This window comes from Chroicocephalus ridibundus, chromosome 9, assembly GCF_963924245.1.
Source record: "Chroicocephalus ridibundus chromosome 9, bChrRid1.1, whole genome shotgun sequence".
NCBI classification, from domain to species: Eukaryota; Metazoa; Chordata; class Aves; order Charadriiformes; family Laridae; genus Chroicocephalus; species Chroicocephalus ridibundus.
This window is the reverse complement of record NC_086292.1, coordinates 22,846,245-22,871,127: the sequence shown is the minus strand read 5'-3', so window position 1 is coordinate 22,871,127 and position 24,883 is coordinate 22,846,245. Positions and strand designations below refer to the sequence as shown.

At 48.5% G+C, this 24,883-nt stretch overlaps 1 protein-coding gene across 1 annotated transcript; it reads left to right on the top strand.

Annotated features, from left to right (window-relative positions):
• FOXO4 (forkhead box O4) lies at nucleotides 1-24,510 on the top strand. Its single transcript, XM_063347065.1, has 3 exons — nucleotides 1-667; nucleotides 12,859-14,100; nucleotides 19,350-24,510. Exons 1-2 carry the CDS (start codon nucleotides 278-280, stop codon nucleotides 14,080-14,082), a joined length of 1,614 nt encoding a protein of 537 aa, XP_063203135.1. The 5' UTR covers nucleotides 1-277; the 3' UTR covers nucleotides 14,083-14,100; nucleotides 19,350-24,510.
• The last annotated feature ends 373 nt before the right edge of the window (nucleotides 24,511-24,883 follow it).

Sequence of the window (24,883 nt, the reverse complement as noted above, 5' to 3'; positions counted from 1 at the left end):
CGCCGCCTGCCACGCTCACCCCGGCCGCCCCGCCCCCCCGCGCGGGTGACGCTGGGTATTGTAGTCCGCGTGGCGGAAGCCGCCGCCCGCCGCTGCCCCGCCAGGACTACAACTCCCGGCGTGCCCCGCGCGCGCAGGCGCAGGGCGCGGCGCTGCTGGCTGGTAAACAGAGCGGCGCGGCAGCGGGCCCGGGTCTCACAAAGGGCTGCCGGGCCGGGCCCATGCGCGGCGGCGGCGGAGCGGCTGGCACCCGGCGGCGGCGCTGAGGCGGGCGCCCATGGCGGAGGCGGGCGGCGCCGCGGCAGCGCCGGACATCGACCCCGACTTCGAGCCGCAGAGCCGGCCGCGTTCCTGTACCTGGCCGCTGCCACGGCCCGAGCTGCCTGAGGCGGGCGGCGCGGCGGGCGCGGCGGAGGAGGGCGCGGGCGGCACGGCGGCGGCGGGGCCCGGGCGGGTCGAGGGGGCGCGGGCGGGCGGCGCGGCGGCGCGGAAGGGCGGCTCCCGGCGCAACGCCTGGGGCAACCAGTCGTACGCTGAGCTGATCAGCCAGGCCATCGAGAGCGCCCCGGAGAAGCGGCTCACCCTGGCCCAGATCTACGAGTGGATGGTCCGCTCCGTCCCCTACTTCAAGGATAAGGGTGACAGCAACAGCTCCGCCGGATGGAAGGTGCGCGACGGGACGGGACGGCACCCCGCGGGAGGGACGGGCCCGGCCCTCGGTGCGGAGCGGCTTCCCGCTGTGCCTTCCCGCCGGGCCTGGTCGTGGCGCGGCGGGCCGGGTCTCGGCTCTGCCGTTTTCCCGGCCGTGGGTGCGGGGTAGGGTCCCTCCGAGCCGGCCCCAGCTCCGGCGGGCGCAGGGAGGAGCGGGCTCCTCCGGGGCGGTGGGCCCGGGCCGGCCCGGGCGCTCCTTGTGCCCTTTGTGTTCGGGAGGTTTTCTGGGAAAAGAGCGAGGGTCGGTTAAAAGGGCTTCTGTGCCAGGCGAAGCATCAGTCGGAGGGGTTTTCAGTACAAGGCCACGGTTCTCTGTCACCTGACTGTGCTAAAGCTCAATATAAATAACTGTTTCATAGCAGGCATTCTTGGCTTTCGAGAGGCTCCCTGTGAAGAGGGTGCTGCGGCTGTGCCCGGGCTGCAGACTCTGTGGGTGTTCGGAAAGGGGAAAGCAATATACTGCTCCAAAGCCTCAACGCTCTCTTCTCCCACTCTGGGAAAAGGCACACGCAAAGTTCTGTTAAAAGAGCTAAACTCAGTTTCCATCCTCTGCAGGTGGCAGCCTGGTGTTCCCGTTCTCTTTAGTCAAACAAACTCCAGCAAAGACAAAGAGAGATTTGAGAGCTGCCTTGCGAAGTAGCCTCTTGGGCTGTCCTGATACATCCATAGTGACTGGAGTCTAAAGAGGGTGATCCATTCCTCTGGCTGCAGACTGGAATTACCCTCCTGTTTGCAGCATACGTCTCCGTTTGCGGTGTTGGTTAGCAGTTTGTCCATGGTGCAGTTCTGCAGCAGCTTGAGCCGGTGTGGTTTGGGGCATTCATGACTCTAGCCACGCGTTCCTCTGCCTGTGTGACCCAGCAGTAAGTCAGTACAGAGAGTTAATTTCAAAAAAAAAAAAAAAAAAGGATAGCTTTTTCTGGTAGGTTAGCATTCAGCTGGCTCACCTCTCTGAAGTGGCACACGGTGTGGTTGCATGAATGCAAATGTTTGCTCAAGAGAGGGTAAGAACGTGGTGAGAGAGATGCAGCTGTCACAGCTTAGGCTGGCACAGGTAGATACAAAACTTTTCAACTTCCCCGTTTATCTGGCTCACTGACAGTTCCAGGAGAGCGCACGTAGTTTGGCTGAGATTGTTTTGTTTGTTTGTTTTCCTTTGTGCAGGTTGAATCCTCCTTATTAAGTTCTGATTTGGGACAGTGCTTGGGTGCGTTTTCTTTCTCTTTAGAAGATTTGTGGCCTCGCTGGAAGGTCGTTCTCGCTTCCTCAGGCTAGGCATGCTGTTCTGGTCCTGCTGATGCTGTGTGGAGTCACAGTACTTTGGCAGACGATTTACGGAACTGGTGTGTTTTCTGTTCAGGAGTGTGTCTGGATCTATTTGGCAGTAGTACCTGAGACTAGAGTTCAGTGTGGCTTCTGAAATGCATCCTCCAATCTGGTGGGGAAGGTGGAATATAGTAGAGTGTCCTGCCAGCCTGGATGCTGAAATAGGTAGACTTCTGGCTTGATTCAGTATGGCTGTTCTTTTGTTACGTTCATTTTTGCGTAACGGGACTGTCAGTCACTGGGTTTGCTCTGCGTCTTAATCTTGTATTGCATTTGGGAAATGTACAGTTGGATTTAACCTGCAGAAAGGCAGAGATGAGAATTGGTGCATGTACGAGGATTGAGATCCCTGCTCAGACACTGTTTCTGCTCTGTGATGACTTTTCAGTGTGAAATTCGTTTGTAGTTTTTCAGCCCGGGAATGCACTAACTCAGGCTGGCTTTAGTAGGGGAACAGAACAGAAACTTCTTGCCAGGAAAAGATGAGGGAGGGCAGAATGACAGCGGCTGCGGTGGGAATCAGCCTGCCTTGTAATTAGGGCAGCTTAAAACCCTTGACTTTAACCAGCAAACAGAAAACCATGACAGAAATGCAGTTGAAACTGTTTAAATGCCAGGGGAAGCTCTCATAAAAAAAAAAACCCAAACAAACTTGTTCTCATTTTTACCCAATATTGTCAAAGTTTGGGTTGGTATGAAGGGGGTACGCAGTTAATCTTGCGTGCCTGGGAGAGGCAGAGGGGGCTGTGGTGTATTCTCTCTGCTCTCTTTTCTTCCCCGCTCACTCTCTCAAGTCCTGTTGGCAGCGCTTGGCAGGATACGTGCCCCATCACGCGTGGCCTCAGAGCGCTGACTTCTAGGCTTGCTTTATGTTAATATACAGTTATATAGATTTGTAAGAGCTTTTGTTTGGTTTCCTTTAGTCTGTTTGCATCAAGGTGGGCTAGATGAAGGCAGGTTAGACATTTCCGATTCTAAAGGTGTGGAATCAAGAAAATCAGTTCAATTTTACTTTAATCGACTTAAAGTAAATTTAATAGGTGCGTGGTTTAGATTTAAGACAAACCGAATAACAAAAGATGTCTCTTCAGTTGAGGAACAGACCTGCCTGTTTTTTTTGTTTTCACTGTTCCTCATTATTTTTAGAGCTGTGAAGCCCTGCTTGTGTGTTTGTTTTTTTGTTTTGGGGTTTGTTTTTTTTAATTTGTAAAGTATAAGAAAAACTTTTGAACTTGTCTTAGCTTTATTGATTTCTCTGTTTTGAACTGAATGAGTTTGGGTAAAGGAAATTAATGTGGCGCTGCTGCTAAATGCTGATGTAGCATTTTGGAGACTGTTAAAATAGTCCTACAGCTCCTAGAGTTCTGGTGTTTCTGTGTTGTTTGGACAGAGCCATATGGATGATATGTGCTATTTATATGTAGTGTAGTTCCAATAGAGAATTTTAAATGGGAAAATAAAAGAAATTTCTCTTTAAAAGCTTTTTTTTAATCTACTTCAGTTAATATAAACTCCATAAAGTCATTGTTGCTTTGTAATTACTTTCCAGCTGTCCTACTCCACTATACAATTGGGGGAAATACAGCTGTTACAGACTGCCAGGGTGTAACCTCTGTGAATTCCGGAAGAATCCATGTTTTCGAGGAAGGTGGTGTTTGCTGTTCTTGAAACTGCTTCAAGCGCTTTGTGAAGGACAGATTTGCTGGGTGTGCAGTCTGTCCTTTCCCTCTAGTAATGCAGCTGAAGTTAAGAATTAACCAGCCTGAAAGGCAGAAGTGTCCTTGCAGGGGTGTGCCGTGGGGCTTCTCTCTTAATCCTGCACGCCGCGCTCTGGATAAGAGGATAATTCCTTCTGGCTTTGAGATTACTTTGGGGAGGAAGGTTTTGAGGGTTTTGAATGAAGTAGAAGTACGTAAGCCCCGCTGAAGCAGTTCGTGCTGGTCATTGCATTGCTTGCATCCATGAGGATGAGCAAGCTTGACACAGTGAGGAGCGAGGTGAAGGAGTAGTCTTCCTCAGGGAAGTGTTCTGTGTGTTCTCCCAAAGCCGTTGTCTTTGCTTTTGTAGGAACATAATTAGCTTTAAAACCATCCTTTTCACCCTCCAAAGACACTTCACTGAAGTAAAAGTCGCAGAATCACAGAATGGTAGGGGTGGAAGGGACCTCTGGAGATGATCCAGTCCAACCCCCTGCCAGAGCAGGGTCACCCACAGCAGGTGGCACAGGAACGCCTCCAGGCGGGTTTGGAATGTCTCCAGAGACGGAGACTCCACCACCTCCCTGGGCAGCCTGTACCAGGGCTCTGCCACCCTCACAGGAAAGAAGTTCCTCCTCATGTTGAGGTGGAACTTCCCATGGTCAAGTTTGTGCCCGTTACCCCTTGTCCTGTCCCCGGGCACCACTGAAAAGAGCCTGGCCCCATCCTCCTGACACCCACCCTTTCAGTATTTATAAGCATTGATGAGATCCCCTCTCAGTCGTCTTTTTTCCAGACTGAAGAGACCCAAATCCCTCAGCCTTTCTCCATGAGAGAGGTGTTCCAGTCCCCTCAGCATCTTGGTAGCCCTTTGCTGTCCCCTCTGCAGCAGTTCCCTGTCCTTCTGGAACCGCGGAGCCCAGCACTGGACACAGCACTCCAGATGTGGCCTCCCCAGGGCAGAGCAGAGGGGGAGGATGACCTCCCTCCACCTGCTGGCCACAGTCTTCTTGATGCAAAAATCAGGTGTTTCCTATGGTGTAATGTAAAGGAAAGAACAAATGATTCTTCAGCATTGCATTAGTTACAGAAGGCTGAAGTTGCACCTCTGCATTGCTTTCGCGTTCACTTCGATTCAGATGTGTACATGTGTATACACATACGTATGTGCGACAACTCAAGTAGCTGTATTACGAATTAAAAATTACCAAGCATTCTGCTTGTCTGAAGCAGAAGGTGTCATCCATCTGGAAACTCAGCTAGCTCTTAATCTTTATTGCAGTGGGTGGCATTTTACTTGAAACCCTTCCATTCCATGCCTGTGTTACATGCATATTGCCCGTCGTTGATGTTAACTGTTGACCAGGTGGATCAGGAGACCTGGCTGAGGGCTCTCAGGTGCTTTCTTGTTCGTACCCTGCAATTCAGTTTATGATGGTAGAATGATTCCTTGGATTCCAGTGCCATCAAGCTGGCTCTGAAGGTCCCTGGCCTCTCCTGGAGCTGAAGGTGTTTGAGCTCCTGGCAGAGCTCCCTCAGGCTGGAGCAGCACCTTGTCCTGTGGCCCTCTGAAGCTCCTCCATGAAAGAGTAATAGGCCAGCAGACAAAAGCAAGCATGTCCATCCTCTGGCCTGTTTCTGCTGCGCGACAGCTGGTAGGTTCTGCCAGGTTATCCTCACACCCTGCGAATAAATTCCAGTTCAGTGGAATGTGAACACTTGTTTTGGTAAAGATGAAAAGTCTATCATTTGTTGGCATGTTGACTGCTCCTCAGACAGCTTTTGATTTTCTTTTTTCCCCACAGTCAGATCTACAAAAAAGCAGCGGTCAGTTCTTACAATAGTCCCATTAGCTGTTTGTTGATGTCCATCTGGACTGTGCTGGAGTGGCCCTGTGTACTTGAAGATTTATTTTTTTTTGGCTCGGACTTGTCGTAATTGTAGCTTCTTAACATGGACAGGTAAGGGCCCAAATCAAAGTTGGAAAAGCTTTCTTTAATCAAAAAGAAAGTCTTTATCTGGAAAGGAACATCTGGTAGGAACGCTTTCCACAGGTTTGCTTTTGACTTTTGGTAATGATGATTTCAAGATGGTGCTTTGAGAAGACATTAAAAATATTTGCCTGGTTTTGCTCACTGAGGCATAATTGGGTTGATGCTGTAAAGCAAAAGGAGACATAAAACTGAAACTCGGCATCTTAGTTCTGCCCGACCTTCAGATTTGTGCGGAGGGGAGGCTCAGTCTAGAGTCTCTCTTGCTGCACGGAACCATCGACCTGGGTCTATGAAGAAGGCTGTGTTCTGTTGGCCATGCTGAGAAAGCTCATCGTGTTTACTCCCGAGTTCACGTGCCTGAAATGATACCGTTCCCTAAACCTGACACTGAAAGTGAAGTATTGTGCATTCTAAATCGAATCGGAATAGTGATGTCATTGCTGTCATCGTTGGTACTTAAATTAAGTCCAGTTAATCTTTAGTGGTGTTGGAGGTGCTGCTTTCTGTCGAGTTGGGATTATTTTGCTTTCTTGGAAGTTGCTGCCCTGCAAGGGGAGGGAGGGTCTGGCTGTTGGAATCTGGAGTAGCTGGGGGTGGGTGGAATCTGCTGGACTCTTGCCATTACCTCATATGCCCCCACACGCGTTTGTGTGGTGTGAGCGATGCGCTTCATCCTGGCAGCGGGGAGATGTTCTTAGTCCCAGCTGCAGGCAGCCTAGCTGCGTTTCCTTAAAGTAATGGGGAAAATAACGAACAGAAGCTGAGTGACAGTTGTTCAGAGGCTATAGTGAAGAGTCTAGCATGGGAACACTGGCCCAGGTTGGCCAGAGAGGTGGTGGAGGCCCCATCCCTGGAGACATTCAAGGCCAGGCTGGATGAGGCTCTGAGCAACCTGATCTAGTTCAAGATGTCCCTGCTGACTGCAGGGGGGTTGGACTAGATGGCCTTTAGAGGTCCCTTCCAACCCAACACATTCTGTGATTCTGTGAAACCTGCGGAGCACATGTGGCTTTTGTCCATTGGTCTTTCCTTTAACAGAATCTTTTGCCTTTTAGTCCCATTAGTCCAGTACCCTGGCCTAGGGAAAGGCCTGGTGAGGGGGGTAAGGCATGGCCAGGCATTGTGGACGGGAGGACGGTGAAGTGCTGGATGTGGAAAATGAGGCCGGTGGGAGTGCATGGGAGCAGAGCGATGGTGCGAGTGCGGGGTCACCGGGGGTCCTGTTTTTCAAGTGGGATAAAACTTATCGATGAGTGGTCAACTGTGGTGAGAGCCCACCATTGCAATGTGGTGAGATACACTTAGCCTTTGTTAAAGTGGCATTAACAGCCCGTTCACCCAAATGAGATGTAATACCCTGAGTAAGTATGTAAGTGCAAGATCTATTTTTTCATTTGAAGCCTTAAAGAGTGTAGTTGTCACCCTCAAAAGTAGGGGAGAGTTCATCTTTTGGCGAAAGTCCCTCTGCAATGCCAGTCAAATTACCTGAAGATTTTGCTGCTACTCTTTCCTGCTTCCTGCCAGTTTGTTCTGGAAAGCTGCTTTGCTGAAAGATTATTCCTTGCAGCGTGGCTTAATTTTCCAGGCACTCCTTGGAGAAGTCTGCTCCTGGGCTGCTGGTATTACTTGTTCCAACAAGTTTCTTCTGCTCTATCTAATCCTGAACAGCTATTGTTGTATGTGCCTGCCTGTCTTGGTAAACTAGTAAATCATCTCAGTCTTTGCTTTTTAGAGAGTTAGGGTTTTCTTCTGGGTTCCCACTGAAAGATTCTGGAAAGGAAAATGTTCTTCCTAAGATACAGCTCCCCGTCTGCTGAGCTTGACGTCTGTGCTCACGTGTGCCTTCTGGAAGGGGATTGCTGGGGAGATGTTTTAGTTCCCTGGATCTGGAGCAGTTGTTTACTTGTTGGAGCGTAACTTTGCAAAATCTCCTCAACAAAGACTTTTTCCTGAATCCTTTGGAGCCAAGTGGCCGGGTGAGTGCTGAGACAGGCACTGACAAACGCAGCAGGCAGGGCGTTCTCCCCTTGCAGCCTCCCAAGAATGCCATGGCAAATGATAATTCGGCACAATTACAGGCCTGGCTTTGGAACATGGCCCTGCGCTGGGATGTGACCATGTTCTTTGTATGCCTCCGAGGCAGTGAGAGCGTACTACAGGCAGCTGCAGTAATTGCATATCTTTTTTTTTTTTTTTTTTAATGTCACTCACTCTTGAGAGAGACTTTCTGTTAAGAAATCTGGTGCCTCTGTGGTTTGTAATAGAAACTTGATGTTTCCCCTGAGAATGGCCCCGGCTTTAGGGGGCAGTGATTGGAAATCCAGGCAAATGGGGGCGAGCACAATATTTTCAAGGATAGCTGCTGTTCCTTGTGTCTTTCTCAGCACAGCTTGTGCTTGGCCCCAAGCGCTCCGCTAGCGTGGTTCATGTCCCACCGCTGCATGGACGAGGTCCTTCGGGCAGGGCACAAGAACCACCTTCTGCTCCTGTCACATCAGTGCTTCGAAGAAAGTATATCACAGATGGGTGAGTTTAAGCTTGTTTTTACTGTGAGGAGCCTTAAAGTCTGAACGTTCTGACCTGCTCTGAGTAAAATTTCAGTTTGATGGTAGATAACCTTGGCCCTACCTACAAAGCTGTATAGTCCCCCAGGAAGGCTGTCACTGGCGTTCTGTCTTCTGTATTGACCCACTTGTGTTTTCCGTAGTGTCTTGGTGTCTGTGGCAGCTCTCCAGGAGGCTGACGGGGCAGGATAATTGCTTGGTGGTGCTGCCAGCTCCCATGGCTGATTTCCCATCCTGAGACCCAAGCACTGTTCGGTAGGCCTGGTAACGATGGCGAGGAGCGTGCCTTTAAGTAGGGCTAGGAGATTTTTATCAAAGGAGAGGATTTAATGTTGCAGTAACTGAGATTTAGGAGATAGTTTGCGTATGCTGCTAGCCTCACTTCTATGGCTGGTCCATCTATCCTAGTTTGTACACACAGTGGTTGGGACCTAGCGAATGGGCCACCCTTCAGTCTACAGTAAATTTCTCTAGCCAAAGTTTAATTTTTTTGCATAATATCTGTCATTACTTTCAAAATGGTTTTTATCTGAAGGTGGTTGACAGGAATCATCTTTGATGGATTAGAGACACAGACTGGCATTTTTTCCACCGCGATACTTAATGTACAGCTGTAAGAACCTCTATAAGAATAAACAGCAATAACCACCCCTAACTAGTTGTTGAAGAGGTCCCTAAGGATTTGAAGGATTCCTGCCTGTGCCTCCTTCTTCAGGTCATGCTTCCTTATGGTCAAAGATGTCGCAGTGCCAAGACCTTGTGTGGATTGCAGGTGATCAGACCAACTGGGATCCTCCCGCACTGCTGAAGTTGAGCGTATGAAAAGTTAATGTCATCTATATCTTTTTGGTTACAGTTGCTTAACAGCGAGAAAGGAAATACGTCAGGGTTGCCTGGGTGACTGAACTCTTGTCATTTCCTCTCCTGTCAGCTAGGACCTGGAGTTCTGTGATTCTTATAGCGTAATTGATTTGTCCCTCGCTTTTTCAGTGAGATTCGAGGGTGCCCTCCATATGTTAGGTGCATTAAATCATTCTAGCAGATGCATTCTTCCGCTGGGGAGCGTGCAGTATGTAGGTGTGACTCTCCCGTACCATCTCGCAGCACCCAGGCCGGTGGGTATGTCGGTTTCGTTGTATTTTGGGACTCCCTGGACTTGAGTCCCTGGTGTGTGGGCAAGCTGGGTCACACAGGGGTGTCAGGGCGCTGGGTGCTGCGGCGGCGAGCTGCCTTGCAGGGACTGCAGGAGAGGTGCCAAAGCGATAATTCAGGCATTGCAGTTTTGATAGCAGTTAACCCTAATGTAAGAAGCATTTGGGTTTTTTTTCCTCTGCCTCCAGCCACGTGTTCTGTTCCTTAGTTCTCAGTGCTTGACCCACAGTGAGGTAGTTCAAAAACCAGGCAGAGATAAAAGAGGCAGGAAAAGTAATTTTTAAGGAAGGATAGGGCTGCTTTTCAGTTGGGTTAGCTCTCTGAACCAGCTGGTGGGGTCACAGATCTTGTGTTACGGGAGGAGGAGAGTTTGAAGATGAGGAAGGAAGGAGTGGTACAGCAATTATCTATTTCTACAGTTATTAGCTGTTACGTCAGTTTAGCAGTAACTGTAATGTAAAAGCACTTTGAGACTGTTTCGTTAAAGGTACTAGGCTTCACCTGTCTGTGTCCATGTGAATCCTAGTCTTGTTCCAAGATGTCTTACTTCAAGCTGCTTTTCAGCCATAAAAACTTAGAAACCCAGTTACTAAAATTGTCACTTTGATAGCCGAAGTGGTGCTAATTTTCTTGAGCTTTCAGTGTTACTGAAGCTCTGTCTTTTGCTGCCACAGGAATTAAAGCCTGGCTATAGCCATGCGGGAGAAGAAAACAGAATATAGTTACTTGTGACGTTTTGAAATCCTGACCCTATTGGTTTCAAGTTCCATTTTAGTAACTGGTGGTTATGAGACTCCAAATGTATACTGCGTGTACAAGCTACTGGGTCATTCCTGACAGGACTGGGTGTCATCATGAGTTCACAGATGACTTTCAGGAGAATAAATGAAGAATTAGTGACAACCTAGTGGTTCATATTGTAGCAGCACTATGCATTCAAAGTCATGCACATTGACTGGGGAAAAGGGGGGCATTCTTTGGAAACGAAAGCAGCAGCTTTCCAGGAGACAGGGTACCAGTCCAAATTACTTTTTTTGAGACTTTAAGGAAAGGAAAGCTTTATTTAGAGAAGCTGCCTGGCAGGAGTGTTGTATAGCTATTACTGTGAACAACTCCAGTCATAAAACTGTGCAAGAGCATGGACTGACACGTGGTCCATCAGGCCCTGGCTCTGCAGTAACCCTTGGGGTGCTCTCCAAGTAAGAGTGTATGTATCCTTTGGTACCAGTCACAAAAAGCAGCTGGGCTTCTCTGAGTCCTCAGCAGCCAAAGGTTAAAATGGAAGCTCTCTCACATCTCCTTCCCTCTCCATGAGAACTTTCATGGAATCATAGAATGGTTTGGGTTGGAAGGGACCTTAAAGATCATCTCATTCCAACCCCCTGCCCTGGGCAGGGACACCTCCCACCAGACCAGGTTGCTCCAAGCCTTATCCAGCCTGGCCTTTGAACCCCTCCAGGGATGGGGCAGCCACAGCTTCTCTGGGCAACCTGGGCCAGGGGTTCACCACCCTCACAGCCAAGAATTTCTTCCTGATATCCAATCTAAGTCTCCCCTCCTTCAGTTTGAGGCTGTTACCCCATGTCCTATCATTGCACTCCCTGATCCAGAGTCCCTCCCCATCCTTCCTGTAGGCCCCCTTCAGGGACTGGAAGGGGCTCAAAGGTCTCCTCGGAGCCTTCTCTCTCCAGGCTGAACCCCCCCAACTCTCTCAGCCTGTCCTCACAGCAGAGGGGCTCCAGCCCTTGGATCGTCTTTGTGGCCTCCTCTGGCCCCGCTCCAAGAGGTCCATGTCCTTCTTGTGCTGAGGGCTCCAGAGCTGGACACAGTACTCCAGGTGGGGTCTCACCAGAGCAGAGCAGAGGGGCAGAATCACCTCCCTCACCCTGCTGGCCACACTTCTTTTGATGCAGCCCAGGATGCAGTTGGCTTTCTGGGCTGCAAGCGTGCAATGCCTGCTCATGTTGAGCTTCTCATCCACCAGCACCCCCAAGTCCTTCTCCTCGGGGCTGCTGTCAAGCCATTCTCTACCCAACCTGCATTTGTGCCTGGGATTGCCATGACCCAGGTGCGGGACCTTGCACTTGGCCTGGTTGAACTTCATGAGGTTCACACAGGCCCTACTTCCCAGTTTGCCTGTATTGTTATCTCCATCTGCTTTGTTCTAGGATAGTACTTTTGGTGAGGTGGCCGAAATGAGCATGGTGCGGGCTTGGCCGAGAGGAAGAGGGTGGGGATAGGGAAAGCAGCAGGCAGGAAAGAACTGTGTTCAGGGGTGGTGGGAAAGGATGACGAAAGCACAGTTAACTTTGTGCAGAACTAAGAGAGCATAGATGTGATGGGAAGGCTGCTATGTACCTTTTTGTTTATATGAAAAAGTTGTTGCTCTTGGTCTGTTGCTATGCTACCAGGGAGGCACCTTTTAACGACATGTAATTTGACCGTCTGAGCAAATTAAATGCAAATATCAAACAAATGGGCGACACAGGCTTCAAGGGGAGTTTATGGAAGATCTGCTCCAACAATGAGATTATTGCTTGCTGATTCTAAAATACTGGCGAGTTTATCAGGTGTAGGATGAAAATTCAGTTTGATGATGATTTGATACATTAGCTTGCCGTTTCCAGCAAAGTTAAACCAAAAGAAGGGAGTTGGGTGAGGCAAGGAATGTGTGCCTTGCCAAATGGAAAGATGGGAGAGGCGAAACCCGACATGTGCTCTGTGGGAGTGCGCTATCTGTTGAATACCTTACCCCATTAGGAAGCCTGCTGCCCCCCGCAGAGCGAGGCTGGCAGGCTCCAGGGCTACCGGGACTCTTGTTCCACCAAGTTTCTCTCTTGTTTCTCTGGTTTTTGGGATGAAAATGGTAGTGGGTGTACTGAATTAGAGGTATTCTGGCATTTTGCTTCACCCAGTCTATTTGATTCACTGCTATGCTGTGCTCAAACCTGTCTGAAAGCTAGCCATATAAAAATTAAAAACTTCAGCTAGGCTTATGCGGGTAATGGGGTTGGCAGAAGGGTGGGAGCAGCATTAGCTCGAATTCAGTTAGGCTCATGTTGAAGTTGCAAGCCGTATTTGGGAATTTGCTTACTTGTTCTGTGGTACGCTTAGTTTTTGCAGATTCTGTATGGTATTGAAAAGTTCTTCTGTGTTAGTATTTTGCTAGCTGGAAGCTGCTAGTTGTCATGGTAGTTCCACCCTTGGTGCTGTGGGGAAACGTGGCACTGCTTGCTAGGGCTGTCAGGCATGTTCAAGCAGAAATAGCAGGGTTTTATGGATAGAAGAAAGTTGTAACTTTCTTCTCTGGATACTGCCTGAATGCATTTGTGCTTGTGAGGTTTTTGGGTGGGAGGTGTGTCAGCTGTCAAGTCCTCATATCTTGTTGTTGGTTTGGCTTTTTTTTTTTTTCAGAACTCCATTAGACATAACCTGTCCCTGCACAGCAAGTTCATTAAAGTTCATAATGAAGCCACAGGGAAGAGCTCTTGGTGGATGCTCAATCCTGAGGGTGGTAAAAGTGGAAAAGCACCAAGAAGAAGAGCTGCCTCCATGGACAACAGCAGCAAACTTGCAAAAGTCAGAAGTAAAGCATCCAAAAAGAAGCCTCCTCTCCAGTCTGCTCCAGAATCCACTGCTGACAGTCCTGGCTCCCAGTTCCCCAAGTGGCCTGGGAGCCCGTCCTCAAGAAGCAATGAGGACTCTGATGTGTGGAACACCTTCCGGCCTCGAACCAGTTCTAATGCGAGCACCATTAGTGCCAGGCTCTCTCCTATCCTGACAGAGCAGGATGACCTCCACGAAGAAGAGCTGCTTCCTTCTCTAGTGTACTCCAGTGCATCCAGCAATGTTCCACCAACTGTGACTGAGGAGCTTGAGCTCATCGATGGGTTGAATTTGATGTCTCCCAGCACATCTGTGTTACCTACCCAGCAGTCTGCCTCAAGTGGTCAGATCCAGCGAGATTCCAGCTTTTCCTTGCGGAGCCCAAATGCAGCTGGTCAGACCACTACGTTTGGCAATTCCCTTTTTAACCCTGTTGATATCTCGCTGCAAAGTTCCGTCAGCCATTTCTCCGCCCCTCAGACCTTGGAAGCTCTTCTGACACCCAGCTCTCCACCTCCAAGGGATGTTATGATGACTCAGGTGGATCCAGTTCTCCCGCAGACTGGTAACAGGATGAGCAGCCGAACTCTTCTGCTTCTAGGTGGACAAGCCGCCCAGAGTAAGATGAGCTCGGGCAATCCACGAGGGAAGCCTACAGAGCAGCAGGCAGAAGCAGTCGGTGCCAATGTTTTGCCATCAACGCTTCCCATAGTCACATCTCCTCAAAACACTGCCAGCATCACCAGTTTGAAGGCTCCAGTTTCTGCAACAACTGCCCAGTCAGTCCAGCTGGGCAGTCCACTGCTTCTTTCTTCTGCTAGCCCTGCTCCCTTGGGATTGAACCAGGACAGGCTGCCCATTGACCTGGACATTGACATGTACATGGAGAACCTGGAATGTGATATGGATTACATAATCAACAGTGAACTGATGGATGGAGAAGGACTGGACTTTAATTTTGAACCCATGCTGTCTACTCCCAGCTATCCCAGCACCTCGCAAGCCTCCAACCATACCTGGGTACCAAGTTAACTTCAGGAGCACAAAAAGGTAGGTGTAGTTATGTAAAATGCTACAGCTCTATAATGGGAACAGCCCTGTCTGGGATGGTTCCTGTGCTCAACTCTGCAGCAGTTAAAGATACCTCTTTGGAGTAAAAAGCTTCTGGCAGAGCTGCATTCCCTTTTAGAGGAAGAAAAAGCTGTGTAAAGGTAGGTAGATTTAACTTACCAGGTAGTAAACTCCTTTATGGAGCAGAGCAGCAACCTGACAGAAACTCCTGTTGTCTCTCGTTACCAAAGATGTCTGCGTTACAGGACGTCCGTCTCTGCCATGCAGTGACTATAGTTCTAAAGCTGACATGAGAGCATATGCTGATTCCATAAACAAAGACATGATCCTCTATATACAGGACAGTTGAACTGAACCAAGCACACGCTGTGTTTCTCTCACAGAATCACAGAATGGTAGGGTTGGAAGGGACCTCTGGAGATGATCCGGTCCAACCCCTGCCAGAGCAGGGTCACCCACAGCAGGTGGCACAGGAACGCGTCCAGGCGCGTTTGGAATGTCTCCAGAGACGGAGACTCCTCCACCTCTCTGGGCAGCCTGTGCCAGGGCTCTGCCACCCTCACAGGAAAGAAGTTCCTCCTCATGTTGAGGTGGAACTTCGCATGGTCAAGTTTGTGCCCGTTACCCCTTGTCCTGTCCCTGGGCACCACTGAGAAGAGCCTGGCCCCATCCTCCTGACACCCACCCTTTCAGTATTTATAAGCGTTGATGAGATCCCCCCTCAGTCGTCTTTTTTCCAGACTGAAGAGACCCAAATCCCTCAGCCTTTCCTCATGAGAGAGGTGTTCCAGTCCCCTCAGCATCTTGGTAGCCCTTTGCTGTACTCTCCAGGTTGTTAATATTCTTGCAAAATTTTCAAGTCTGTGTAGTTGCAAAGCAGATCTGTGTCATGACTGTCTGTCATTGCCCTGTGTGTGGCAGGACACAATCACTCCCAGTTATCAGACCTTCTGCCTTTCCCTTATCTGGGATAGCGTCTGTGAAGTCTGGTAAGCTGGTCAGTCAGCGTTAAGTGCTGAATTCGTTATGTATCCGTTATTGGAATGAGAATAGGAAACAGGAGCACGCGGTGTGAGTGGGGATGGAAGGAGGAAGGATGCGTTAGTGCTATCCCATGCCTCTTCAGCGACCTTTCATATTTGCATAAAAATTTCTAGAGTCAGTTTATCAAATAGTATATATGAGAACAAGACTTAAAAATATCTTATTCTCTGAAGGTGTGACACCCTGATTTGAAGCTCTTTAACCCCTGAGGCAGATGAAGAATTAGAGAAATGGAGCTGAAGGCATGCTTTGTGCTTGGAGCTCGGCTGATAGAAAATGGGCAGTTTCTTGCATGGACTGGAGCGTAGGCTGGGCATTGTCTGGAAAGTGGAAGCCTTGCCAAGAATTATTTCCTGGTTAGGAGGCATTTGTTAGCGTTGCAAATCCAACCCCTAATACTGGCCAGCGCAGCACGCAGAAGTCAGGGCAAATTGCAGATACTACTTCAGTTGTGGGAAGCCCTTGAGCTTCAAAAGGATGGAGACAGAGTGAAATTATCATGTGCTTCACCTTAATACTCTTTCCTAGGCACTTGAGTAACCTGGCAGTAGTTTGGACTAAGTGACCTCTGGAGACCCGTTTCAACCTAAATTTTCTGGTGATTTCTCCTGCTGTTTATGCTGGAGACCAGATATTAAATTTTTCTGCTCTGCCCCAGGACAGCCGTTCTAGACAAGCATCTTGGCTTGAGACAAAGTGAAATGCTCTTCTTTGAGCCGGTGGTACTTAAACCCTGTGAACATTTTGATACGCCACTATATATTGACTTTTTAAGCCCCATTTAACTCCCTCTCACTCCAAGTCCCACCACACTGCTTAGGATTTCATTTATTAGTAACATTCTTCTGTCTGTACTTAACAGATCTCTTTACTGTAGAGAGAGGGAGGATCAAGCAAGCTTTTCTGTTTCATTCTGGGGCTTTTTATAGTCTTGTGCATTTGTTAACCGCGTTCTTGCTGAATTACTGCGTCTTAAATTGAAGATCCGAACTTCAGGTGGAATATGGGAACTCAGTGTTGATTTCAAAGACAAATTTGGTTGACAAAACTTTGGCATCCTCCATCCGTGTTAGGACTGTTTGCAATTTAGTGTCAGAAGCTGTGGCCTTTTGAGCAGTGTTTCCACTGGATATTCTTCTAGAGCTTTTGTGGTGGTTTTATTACTGTTTTTTATGCCATGCTAGGGCAGGTCATCATATTTGGGGAGTACATTGACTTTGCAGGCGTGAAATGTTTTTCACGGGAGTCTTTTCTAAACATATGCAAGTTTTCCTGCAGTCCTGGGTGCATTAATTACCTGGGATGGATAGACAGGACAGAATACCAGGCACGGGTATTTTTTTGTTAAGAATGTAAAACAGAGAAGCTGAGGGAACGTTTATCAAAAGGTAGGGTCTAGAACTGGTGAGGATGTGGCTGTAATCAAATGCTTAAGAGGGAGGACATGGGTTCTTAATGGTATGGTTATGTTCTCGTTCCGTATTATTATTCCATACTTAGCATGTGAATTGCTTAATCAAAGCAGAGGAGCCATCTGATGTTAAAAACCCCGGATTTGCTTCGTTCCATGCATGAAGTTGAATTGATGCTTTCTGGAAAATATGCTGCACGCATGCTCGCTAAGAAAGGAGTGAGATCTGGAACAAGTTCTAAACCAGTAGCTCCCAGTAGCTCCTCCACACCTCGCAGTGAACAGTTCTTTACAGCAGTACTGTGCTTGGAGAAGTGACGCCCCGTTTGGCATGCGGTGTTTTGAGCCTTTTATTCTGTCCTTTGGTTATGTTTGCTTTTTCTCAGCTTTGCAAAGCTTTTCAGTTTTGCCTGTATCCTGGAATCGATGGAGTGGGAGGAAGGGGAACTTCTTCCGTGAAGGAGAGCAAGTATTGTGTAAAACGCTGCCAAGATGGAGAGGTGGGTCAGGATTCTAAGAAAAGGGGAACAGTGTGCTCGTGCAGAGAAATAAGGAGCGCTCCAGGAGGCCAGGAAGAACCCTAGGAAAATCAGGCAGAATGTTTTCTCAAATTTACAAATCCCAAAACCCAAGTGAGCTGCAGACATCAGTGTCTGTGAGGGGGTCAAGATTGTGCCATCCTTCCCTTCGCTGAATCTGTTACTGCAGTGCCTTATTAAAGTCCCTGTTTGGAAATCGCTTTCCCGGGAGAGCATGGCTGCCACTATATATGTTCCGGTGTGCCGGGCTTTTTTTCTTTCATGTCCTTTCTATGCATGTGTTTTTGCCATCTTCAATTCACATTGGCAAAAGCTACTCTAAATGATTGCTAACCAAAAGCTGTCCTCCTGAGTACCTACGGTGGGCTTAACCTTGTAGCCTTCTGGGTCAGTTATGGGTGTAATGCCCAGCAAACACTGCTCATCAATAAACGCCAGGGATCACACTCTGCCATTTGAACAGCCAGAATGAAACTGGAGCTGGGGAAATCTTTCTCTTTGCCGGCAAGAGAAGATCTTTAGGAATAAGTACTTAGTCCTCAGCAGCGTTTGGGAAGACACAAGCTAGTTGATGTTACCCATGGTGCTCAAAGCTGACGTGAGTTTATCTCCTTCTGCAAGTTAAATGCTAAAGAGCTCATCCACAGTTTCACCGGGAGTCCTCTGTCTCCATACTCGGAGTTTAGAGATCAAACGTTGAAACTTTGCCTCTGCCCAGCAGCGATGCAACACCCGCAGACCTAGCTGTTACCCACAGAGGAAGAAAGTCAGCGTGTGAATACTTCTCTTGACTAGGAAAAATGTAAATTCTACAATTTCTAGTGCTGTTGTCCGGTAGCTGCGGCTCACTTAGTTGTAAGTCTGTGGTTCGCTGGTTAAGGCACTGGGTGCGCAAGCCGTACAGTGTGACTTACGGGAGCCTTAGTGAGCAAAGTCGTGGAAAAAAGGTAACCACAGCTGGGAAGAGATGGTGGCATGCAGGTGCTCCATCACAGGCAACTGCTCTTGCCTTCAGCACTTCATGCAAGTGTCCCCCCGGCTGTCTCTGAGCAGCTCAGGGACTTTGGGCTTGCTCACCCACCTCAACTGTGTATTTCTGCGAGCCAGTAGGAGGGATGCCTGGGAAGATAACTGCCTCTTTTGTACAGTGGTACAGTTTGCACCTCACTGACAAGCGTGAAGTCCATCCACTCTTCTGGCGGATGTTAGTTAATGCTCTTTAGTTGTTCGGTTAGACTCCCTATAGCTTCATAGCCTGGAGAACTCATTATCCCTTGCCCAGCTTGGTCTGGACTCATGCTTTTCTTCCTGTGCTCTATCTTAATTCCCTTTGGTCCAAACACTGTATTTTTGTCTACCAGAACGACCAATAAATAAATAAAACCCTCATCAACTTGCAGTTTCCCAGAGTAGCCTGTTGCTTTGGCTTCTGTTTTAAGTTACTGTCTCTTGTTCAGGGCTGATTCCCTCTTGTGGCTTCTTTCCCTTTCCAGAAGTTTATTTCATGCTCACTGTTACTGAAGGCAACAGATTGGATGCCCTACATTTATCTTGCTATTCTGCCTTCCAAAGTGGATCATAGACGGATGGTGGAGGTTTTATGTCTGCGTCTGAAGTCTGCTTAGACCCATTCCAAGGCTTGTTTGAACGAGTTGCGGCAGCTTCGTTGACATGAGGCAGAAGACCTGAGAAGGGATCTTTAGACTTGCGGGTGAATGAGATATCTAGAAATGTTTATGTATTTATAGATAGATACAGATTTCTTTATGTGGGTGAGCATAAACAGTTTTAGTGTGTGATCTCTAAAAAATCCTCCTTTAATCTTTTCCCTACCAATTGGTATTTGTGGTTGCTTAAGGTGAAGAGTAATTTTCTTCTTCCTTGCTGCTTTCCTGCAATGCCTCTGGTGTTAGCCAAGTCCTCCTTTAGACCTCCTTATCTTGCAGGGCTTTGTTGGTGCCATCAGCTTACAGGAGGAGTGCTTACTTTTGACCTTTGTGCTTTTGTTTTGTCTTTCTGTCTCAGTCATATTCTGAAGCTTGGAGCTGAGCAGTTGCATCCTCCACTTGATTCTCCATTGATCAAGGTCTCCTGATCTATGTTTGTTCCTTGCTGGAAGTTGGCATCCTTTGAGCAGCAGGCGCTGATTGATAGTAATTACCTCATTATCTATGCATCCAGGATTCCTGCTGAAGCTGAGGTCTAACCGTTCACTCTCTTTTTCTTCTTTCTAGTGTCCTTCAGGTTTTGAACATCGGGTTCTGACTTCACTTCCCACCCCTGGCAGAGAAAAGAATGGAGCACGTTGGATTCGGTTTCCCTGCACACCATGCCTTGGGCAGAAGGGGCTGCCCACCTGGGAAGAAGGGGCAACCTGCATCTGGCTGCAACAGGAAGAGTTTAAAAGTAATTAATCCTGTTATGTGCCACGGCTTTTCCTACAAACCTGACCCTGCCTTGGACCATCTGGAGAAACCCTGGGCTGTACATGTCCAAAGAGGAGCCCTGGTAAAACCCTCGGTCAGAAGAGTCTGTGCCAGGCAATAGCATTTTCCCATGTGACGAGTTGGGTTTGCTGGAGGAATATCTCGATGGCTATCCTCTCTCTGCTATGGCAGAAAGTCTCCCAGTGCCTCGGACTGGTGAAGGGCTGGCTCTGCTCTCACTTGGCTTGCCCTCTGGGGCAAAGTAGTTGGACGTTTTCGTTAAGCCACCAGATGTGCACTCGGTATCCCACAGACTGGCAGAGGAATTGGAAGGAGCTTGTTGGCGGAAGCCCTATGGGGAAAAAGGGTGTGCTGTTTCAGGCGTTGGTTTCAGTGTGCCTGTCTCTGGAGTACCCATCGTCGTTCTGCGGGGAAGGGTGGTGGTTATGGTGTAGAAGGCTGCTTCTTGTCCACCTGAGTGGAACAGGAGGACTTTTGAGTTTTTCACTGTGCCAACTGAGCCCCATTGAATCAGAAGCATGTTTCGAGAAGTCCCTATGCTGTTGTCAGCACTTTCCTGATCCACCAGGCTGCTGTAAAATAAGCACAGGTGCTAATCGCTGTTTCTGGGACATAAAAACATCATTTTGGGTTTGTTTCTGATCTGTCTTGCTACAGCAGAGAAATGGAAAGCCTGGGTGTGGCCTTAACAGAGCCCTGGTTGCTTTTCAGAAGGGCATTTTCTATAGATGAAATATTTTTTTACTAATCTGGGAACTTTCTACAGCAAATATAAAGCCAATGTTAAGTGTGTCCCCATTAGGTGTATTAGGCATCTCTCCCTCTGAGAAGGTACCAGTGACAGACTTCTTTTTCAGAGCTGTATTAGGAACGAACACATTTGATGTTTGATAATGTATATGACTGAGGGGAAAGAATTGGCAGGTCCCTGTGGTTTCAAACTGCCTCGGGGAAGAGTTGTACATTATTGTAATCTATATGTAAAAGTAGCTGCAAATTACATAGAAGCTTTTCTAAACCTTTTTAAATATATATTATATATTTTAATTGAAAATGAGATTATTGGATAAAAAAAAAAAACACAAAACATCGCAAAACAAACACATTTGCTGCATCTGTCCCCTTGATACAGAATAACACTACAGGATGGGAGGGGACAGGCCTAAGGCATTTTGGGCCAAGAAGCTGAAAATGCCGTTGGAAAAGTGAGAAGGGCAGCACAGGGTAACTGGGGAATGGCTGCTCTCCCAGCACAGGCGGTAGGCGCTGCGTGGTGTGGTGTTTCAGCCGCAGCTCCTCGGCCTCTTTCCTCAGCTGGGCGCTCCCGCCAAGCCAAGAGCATGAATTTAGGGAATGCTAATCATTAACAGCGCGCTCGTTCTTGGCTAATCACTTAAGTAGCTGGACTACGGCTGATACACAGGACAGACACTCTATTCTGCTGAAAAGGTGGTGTGGGCCGGATCGTGCTAGATGATGCTCTGGGTAGCCCTTACGGAGGGCACGTATTTGGTAGCTTGCTTTTTGGTTTCCGAAAGTTTTTGTTTCCTTGCTGAAGTTTCTCCTACTGCTGGGGAACTTGAAGCCTGTAGGCACACCCTTGGGGACGTGGCTGGGATCCTGCCCCGTCTCCATGTTCTTGCAGGACAAAAGCTAGGAATTCAAGGGGTTGGTTCAGAGCGTTAAGCTGGTGTGTTCCTGTCACCTTCTTGGTGTTCGCAGTGGCAAGATCTGTAGGAAACATGGTGCTTTCGTGGTGTTCTGGTAGGCTTGGTCTGGCAGAAAGGCTCTCCAGTCCTTTCTGAAGGTGTCGGTGGCTTCCTTTCAGAAGGTTTTTATCATGCAGTGCAACAAGCCATACTGTTCTGCCACCTTGTCTGCTCTGCTTTCATGGGTTTCATTTCATTTTCTTTTGAGTAGAGATTGGAACAGGAGTGGTTTGTCTGGTTGCCTGCCACAAGGAATCTTCAACAGCCTTATCTCTAGCACGCTCTGCCACCAAAGCCTTTGAATAGTTTGATAACTTTTGCTTTGAAGGCTGTCTTCACGGCAGGCCTCATGGTTTTAAATTTTGTTTATGTTTTAAATTTACCTGCAATCTGCATGTCTGGCCACACCTCATTGTCACAAGGAAACCAAAAGGCAGATCCTAAGCTGGGATCCCAGGTCTTGCAGACTTGAGTCATGGATGTAGATTCTCCTGCAGTTAGTTCATTACACAAATGGATAGGTAACCCTATCTACAACACCTCATGGCATGTGCTGCACATAAAAATCGGCCATTCTGGAGATCTGACGGGATTTGTGCTATTTGGCACATAATATGCCATTTTGTCCTGAGGGGAAATGAATCCCATGATCTCCAGAGCAAGTTGACTGGCTGCCTGTGCTTCACAGCCATGTATCAAAGGACAAGGCACCAGTATGTGTGGTCACGTTGTACGTGAATCTCTAGCCTGTTTCTCATGAAAATGGAGCCCAAAGCAATAGGAAGGACAATTTTAGTAACCAGCGCTTCAGACCTGCAAATCCATGGTGAGCTGTGGCTGGGATGGTCAGTGGGGAAGAAGTGCTGTCTTCAGGCTCTTCCAAAGTGTCCCCGAGGTGTGACAGCACTGGGGACCTGGCCTGATGTCTTGCTGCAGAGAGCCTGGCCCCGAGCACTCAGGTAGCACCGGGGGGGATCATGTGAGTTCATAAGAGAACCCTGTCCTATTATTAAGGAACAGAGCACCTATCCATATGTTTTTTTTTTTTTGTACTCCCGGGAAGTCGCCTGTCCCGGGGACAGGAGCACCTCTGGCTAGAGCCCTGCTGTGCCAGTGGGCCGACAGTGGTGTCTCTGAGAGCGCGCTAGTGCCGAGGGTGGTGTTTGGAAGACTAAGGTTGCTCCGGGAGTGCTCAGTAAACCATGAATGTAATGTTGCCGGTTCAGGCAGGCAACTTGGCTTCTCATTTGCTTGTGTAGCAGGATCGTGGGCACAGAGGGCAGGGATGCAGAGAATTCGGGAGTTCTCCAGCCCCTTCTCAAATAACTCCCTTTTTATAAACCTTGAGCTTTTCTAGCCTGGAATATTTCTTCATAGGACACCGAAGACTTTAAAGTTCCTCAGTTGCTGCTTGCTGAAAGGCTGTATCCCCGGGAGGAGGTTGCTCAATACTTGTCCAGTTTTTTTGTATTTTTGCCCAAAGTGTTTGCTGCTGGATTCAGGAGAGCGTCTTGGTGGATCTTCGTTCTGCGTTAGCACGGCAGGCCCTGTACTCGTGGGCCACTTTTTGCTCTAATGAAGGATTGGGCTGGGGTTCGGAGAGGAGCTGTGAGCTGGGTGGGGAGGGAAAGAGGGGAGTGACATAAGGGGAGTGATGCTCCTGGAGAAGTGCCTGAGGGGGAGCGGGCAGGGGACTCTGTGCACGACGCCTTACACTGCGCTGTGTGCGTTTTCCTTGTCCTCACTGAGCTCACAAGTTTCTTCATCTCTGGAGGATCAAATGCCATCTTTCACAGCATGGAGCCACTGTGCAGCTCTGGGTCGTGAAGGTTTCGAGTAACCAGGCGGACTCGTTGCTTTTATTTAAAATTGCTTGAGCTTTCTTTATAACTTAAGCACATTTTACCATACTCCCAGCTTCCTGTGAGAGTTTGGAATATTGAAAGCTTCTTGGAGCCCTTAATTTTTCTTGTTGGTGTGTCTAAAAATATGTCATCCCCTACCCTCTGCTGCTGTAAAAACAGCAGTGGAATCATCCTGGTAAGCGAGAGGAATGAAAGCAGTGGGAGCGTTCCAGAGCCCGGGTGTATTCATAAACGGGGCTCATACTAGAAGCAAGTAGCACTAATCAGCTTTTCCAAAGGAAATGCCTAGAAAGCTTTTATGTAGATCATCATTTGTTAATTTCCTTACTTAGTTGCATATTTATAGCCACGCTCAAATGCTTCAGGGCTAGCCTTGCTCCAGGAATGAGAAACCTGTTTCTGGTGCCACGGGTAGGAGTGCCTTGGGAGCGGTGTCCTGGACTGTCACCAAAACAATGTGCAAGTTTGGACCCATTATCAGGAAAAACTCACAACAAATCAATCAACTTTGGGACGTGAGCAGGAACATTTGGGACGTGGGACACGAGGGGGTAGCTTAGGGTTTGCCTCAGTTGCGTGTCTAATGAAAAACATGTTCTAATTAATGTGGGGGAGAAGCAAGCAAGGGGTGACTCCTAAAGCCTGAAAAGTCTGTCCATGTGAAAGCTCGGTAGCACGTGGTAACCCATCACCACACTTGCTCACCCTTCAAGAAAGGGATCCTCTCTCTTCAGTAGCCTTTATGTCTCTCCCCACACCCCAGTGTGTCTGTAGTCGACGGAAAACAATTTCTGATGGAATCAAAATCACATCTAATACCATGGTGAAAAGCTGGGAGAAGAGGCAGCAGAAGCTGAAGGGGAAAGAATGGATGGCGTTGCATTTATGGTTCTCTGGCTAAGGCGGTGGTGTTGTGTGTGGTAGAAGGGGATGTTCACAGCCGGTGCCGTGGTGCTCCCTAAGGTGTCTTGAGAGGTTTGGCTACGTAGAAGATAGGTCACTTCTCCTGAGAGGAGCCTTCTTTGTAAGGCAATGGGGAACGTTCAGGGAAATGATGCTTCCAGCACAGTGGAGTCTTCACCTGCTGGGATCCCAGGAAGGGTTTCTGCATTGCTAGCACAGACGTCTGCTGCACACAGGGCAGGCACCACTAGCTGACGTAGTTTCCACCCCATCCCCTCTGCACTTTTTCACCCATTTCTCACAATAATTTTTTTTTTTTTTACATAATAAATCTCTGCTTTTGTTTGCTCTCTGTAGCAGTGTAACTTCTGAACCATTACAGGCTCTTTGTTACCATCTGTGCTAGCAAGACTGTAGAATGTGCTAGACTAGGGGGGAATGTTTGACAAATAAAAACCTGTAATCCTCTGCTCTGTGTCTCATGCAGTTTGTTCTTTTTCCCTGGTGAGGAACAGTTTTTGTTGGTTTTTTGGGGGTTTTTTTGGTGTTTTTTTTTTTTTTTTCCTTGCCCTCAGCTTCTTTCCTCTGCTCTCCTTCCCTGTTAGGACAATCCCTGGGTGAGGTGCCCCTTGGCTGGCCAGAGGTGGGAGGGTGGCAGTGTGACAGCCCACGAACGCTCCGGTGTGCTCTGCAGTGCGTGCATCCCCTTGTTACAACTTGCTGGCAGTGCCTGGGGACCCAAGTGGGGTTCCCAAGCCCTAAAACTGGCCCTGGGGAGTTTTTAACTTCTGCAGGACTAGTCTAGAGACATCCTAGCCCCTCGGTTCCTTGTCCTTCTAGGCCT

What these genes read in the sequence shown, in the direction of transcription:
- FOXO4 (XM_063347065.1), top strand. Translation starts at nt 278, where the DNA reads ATGGCGGAGGCGGGCGGCGCCGCGGCAGCGCCGGACATCGACCCCGAC. An exon ending in ACAGCTCCGCCGGATGGAAG is followed by an intron (nt 668 to 12,858) that starts GTGCGCGACGGG and finishes TTTTTTTTTCAG; the next exon opens with AACTCCATTAGACATAACCT.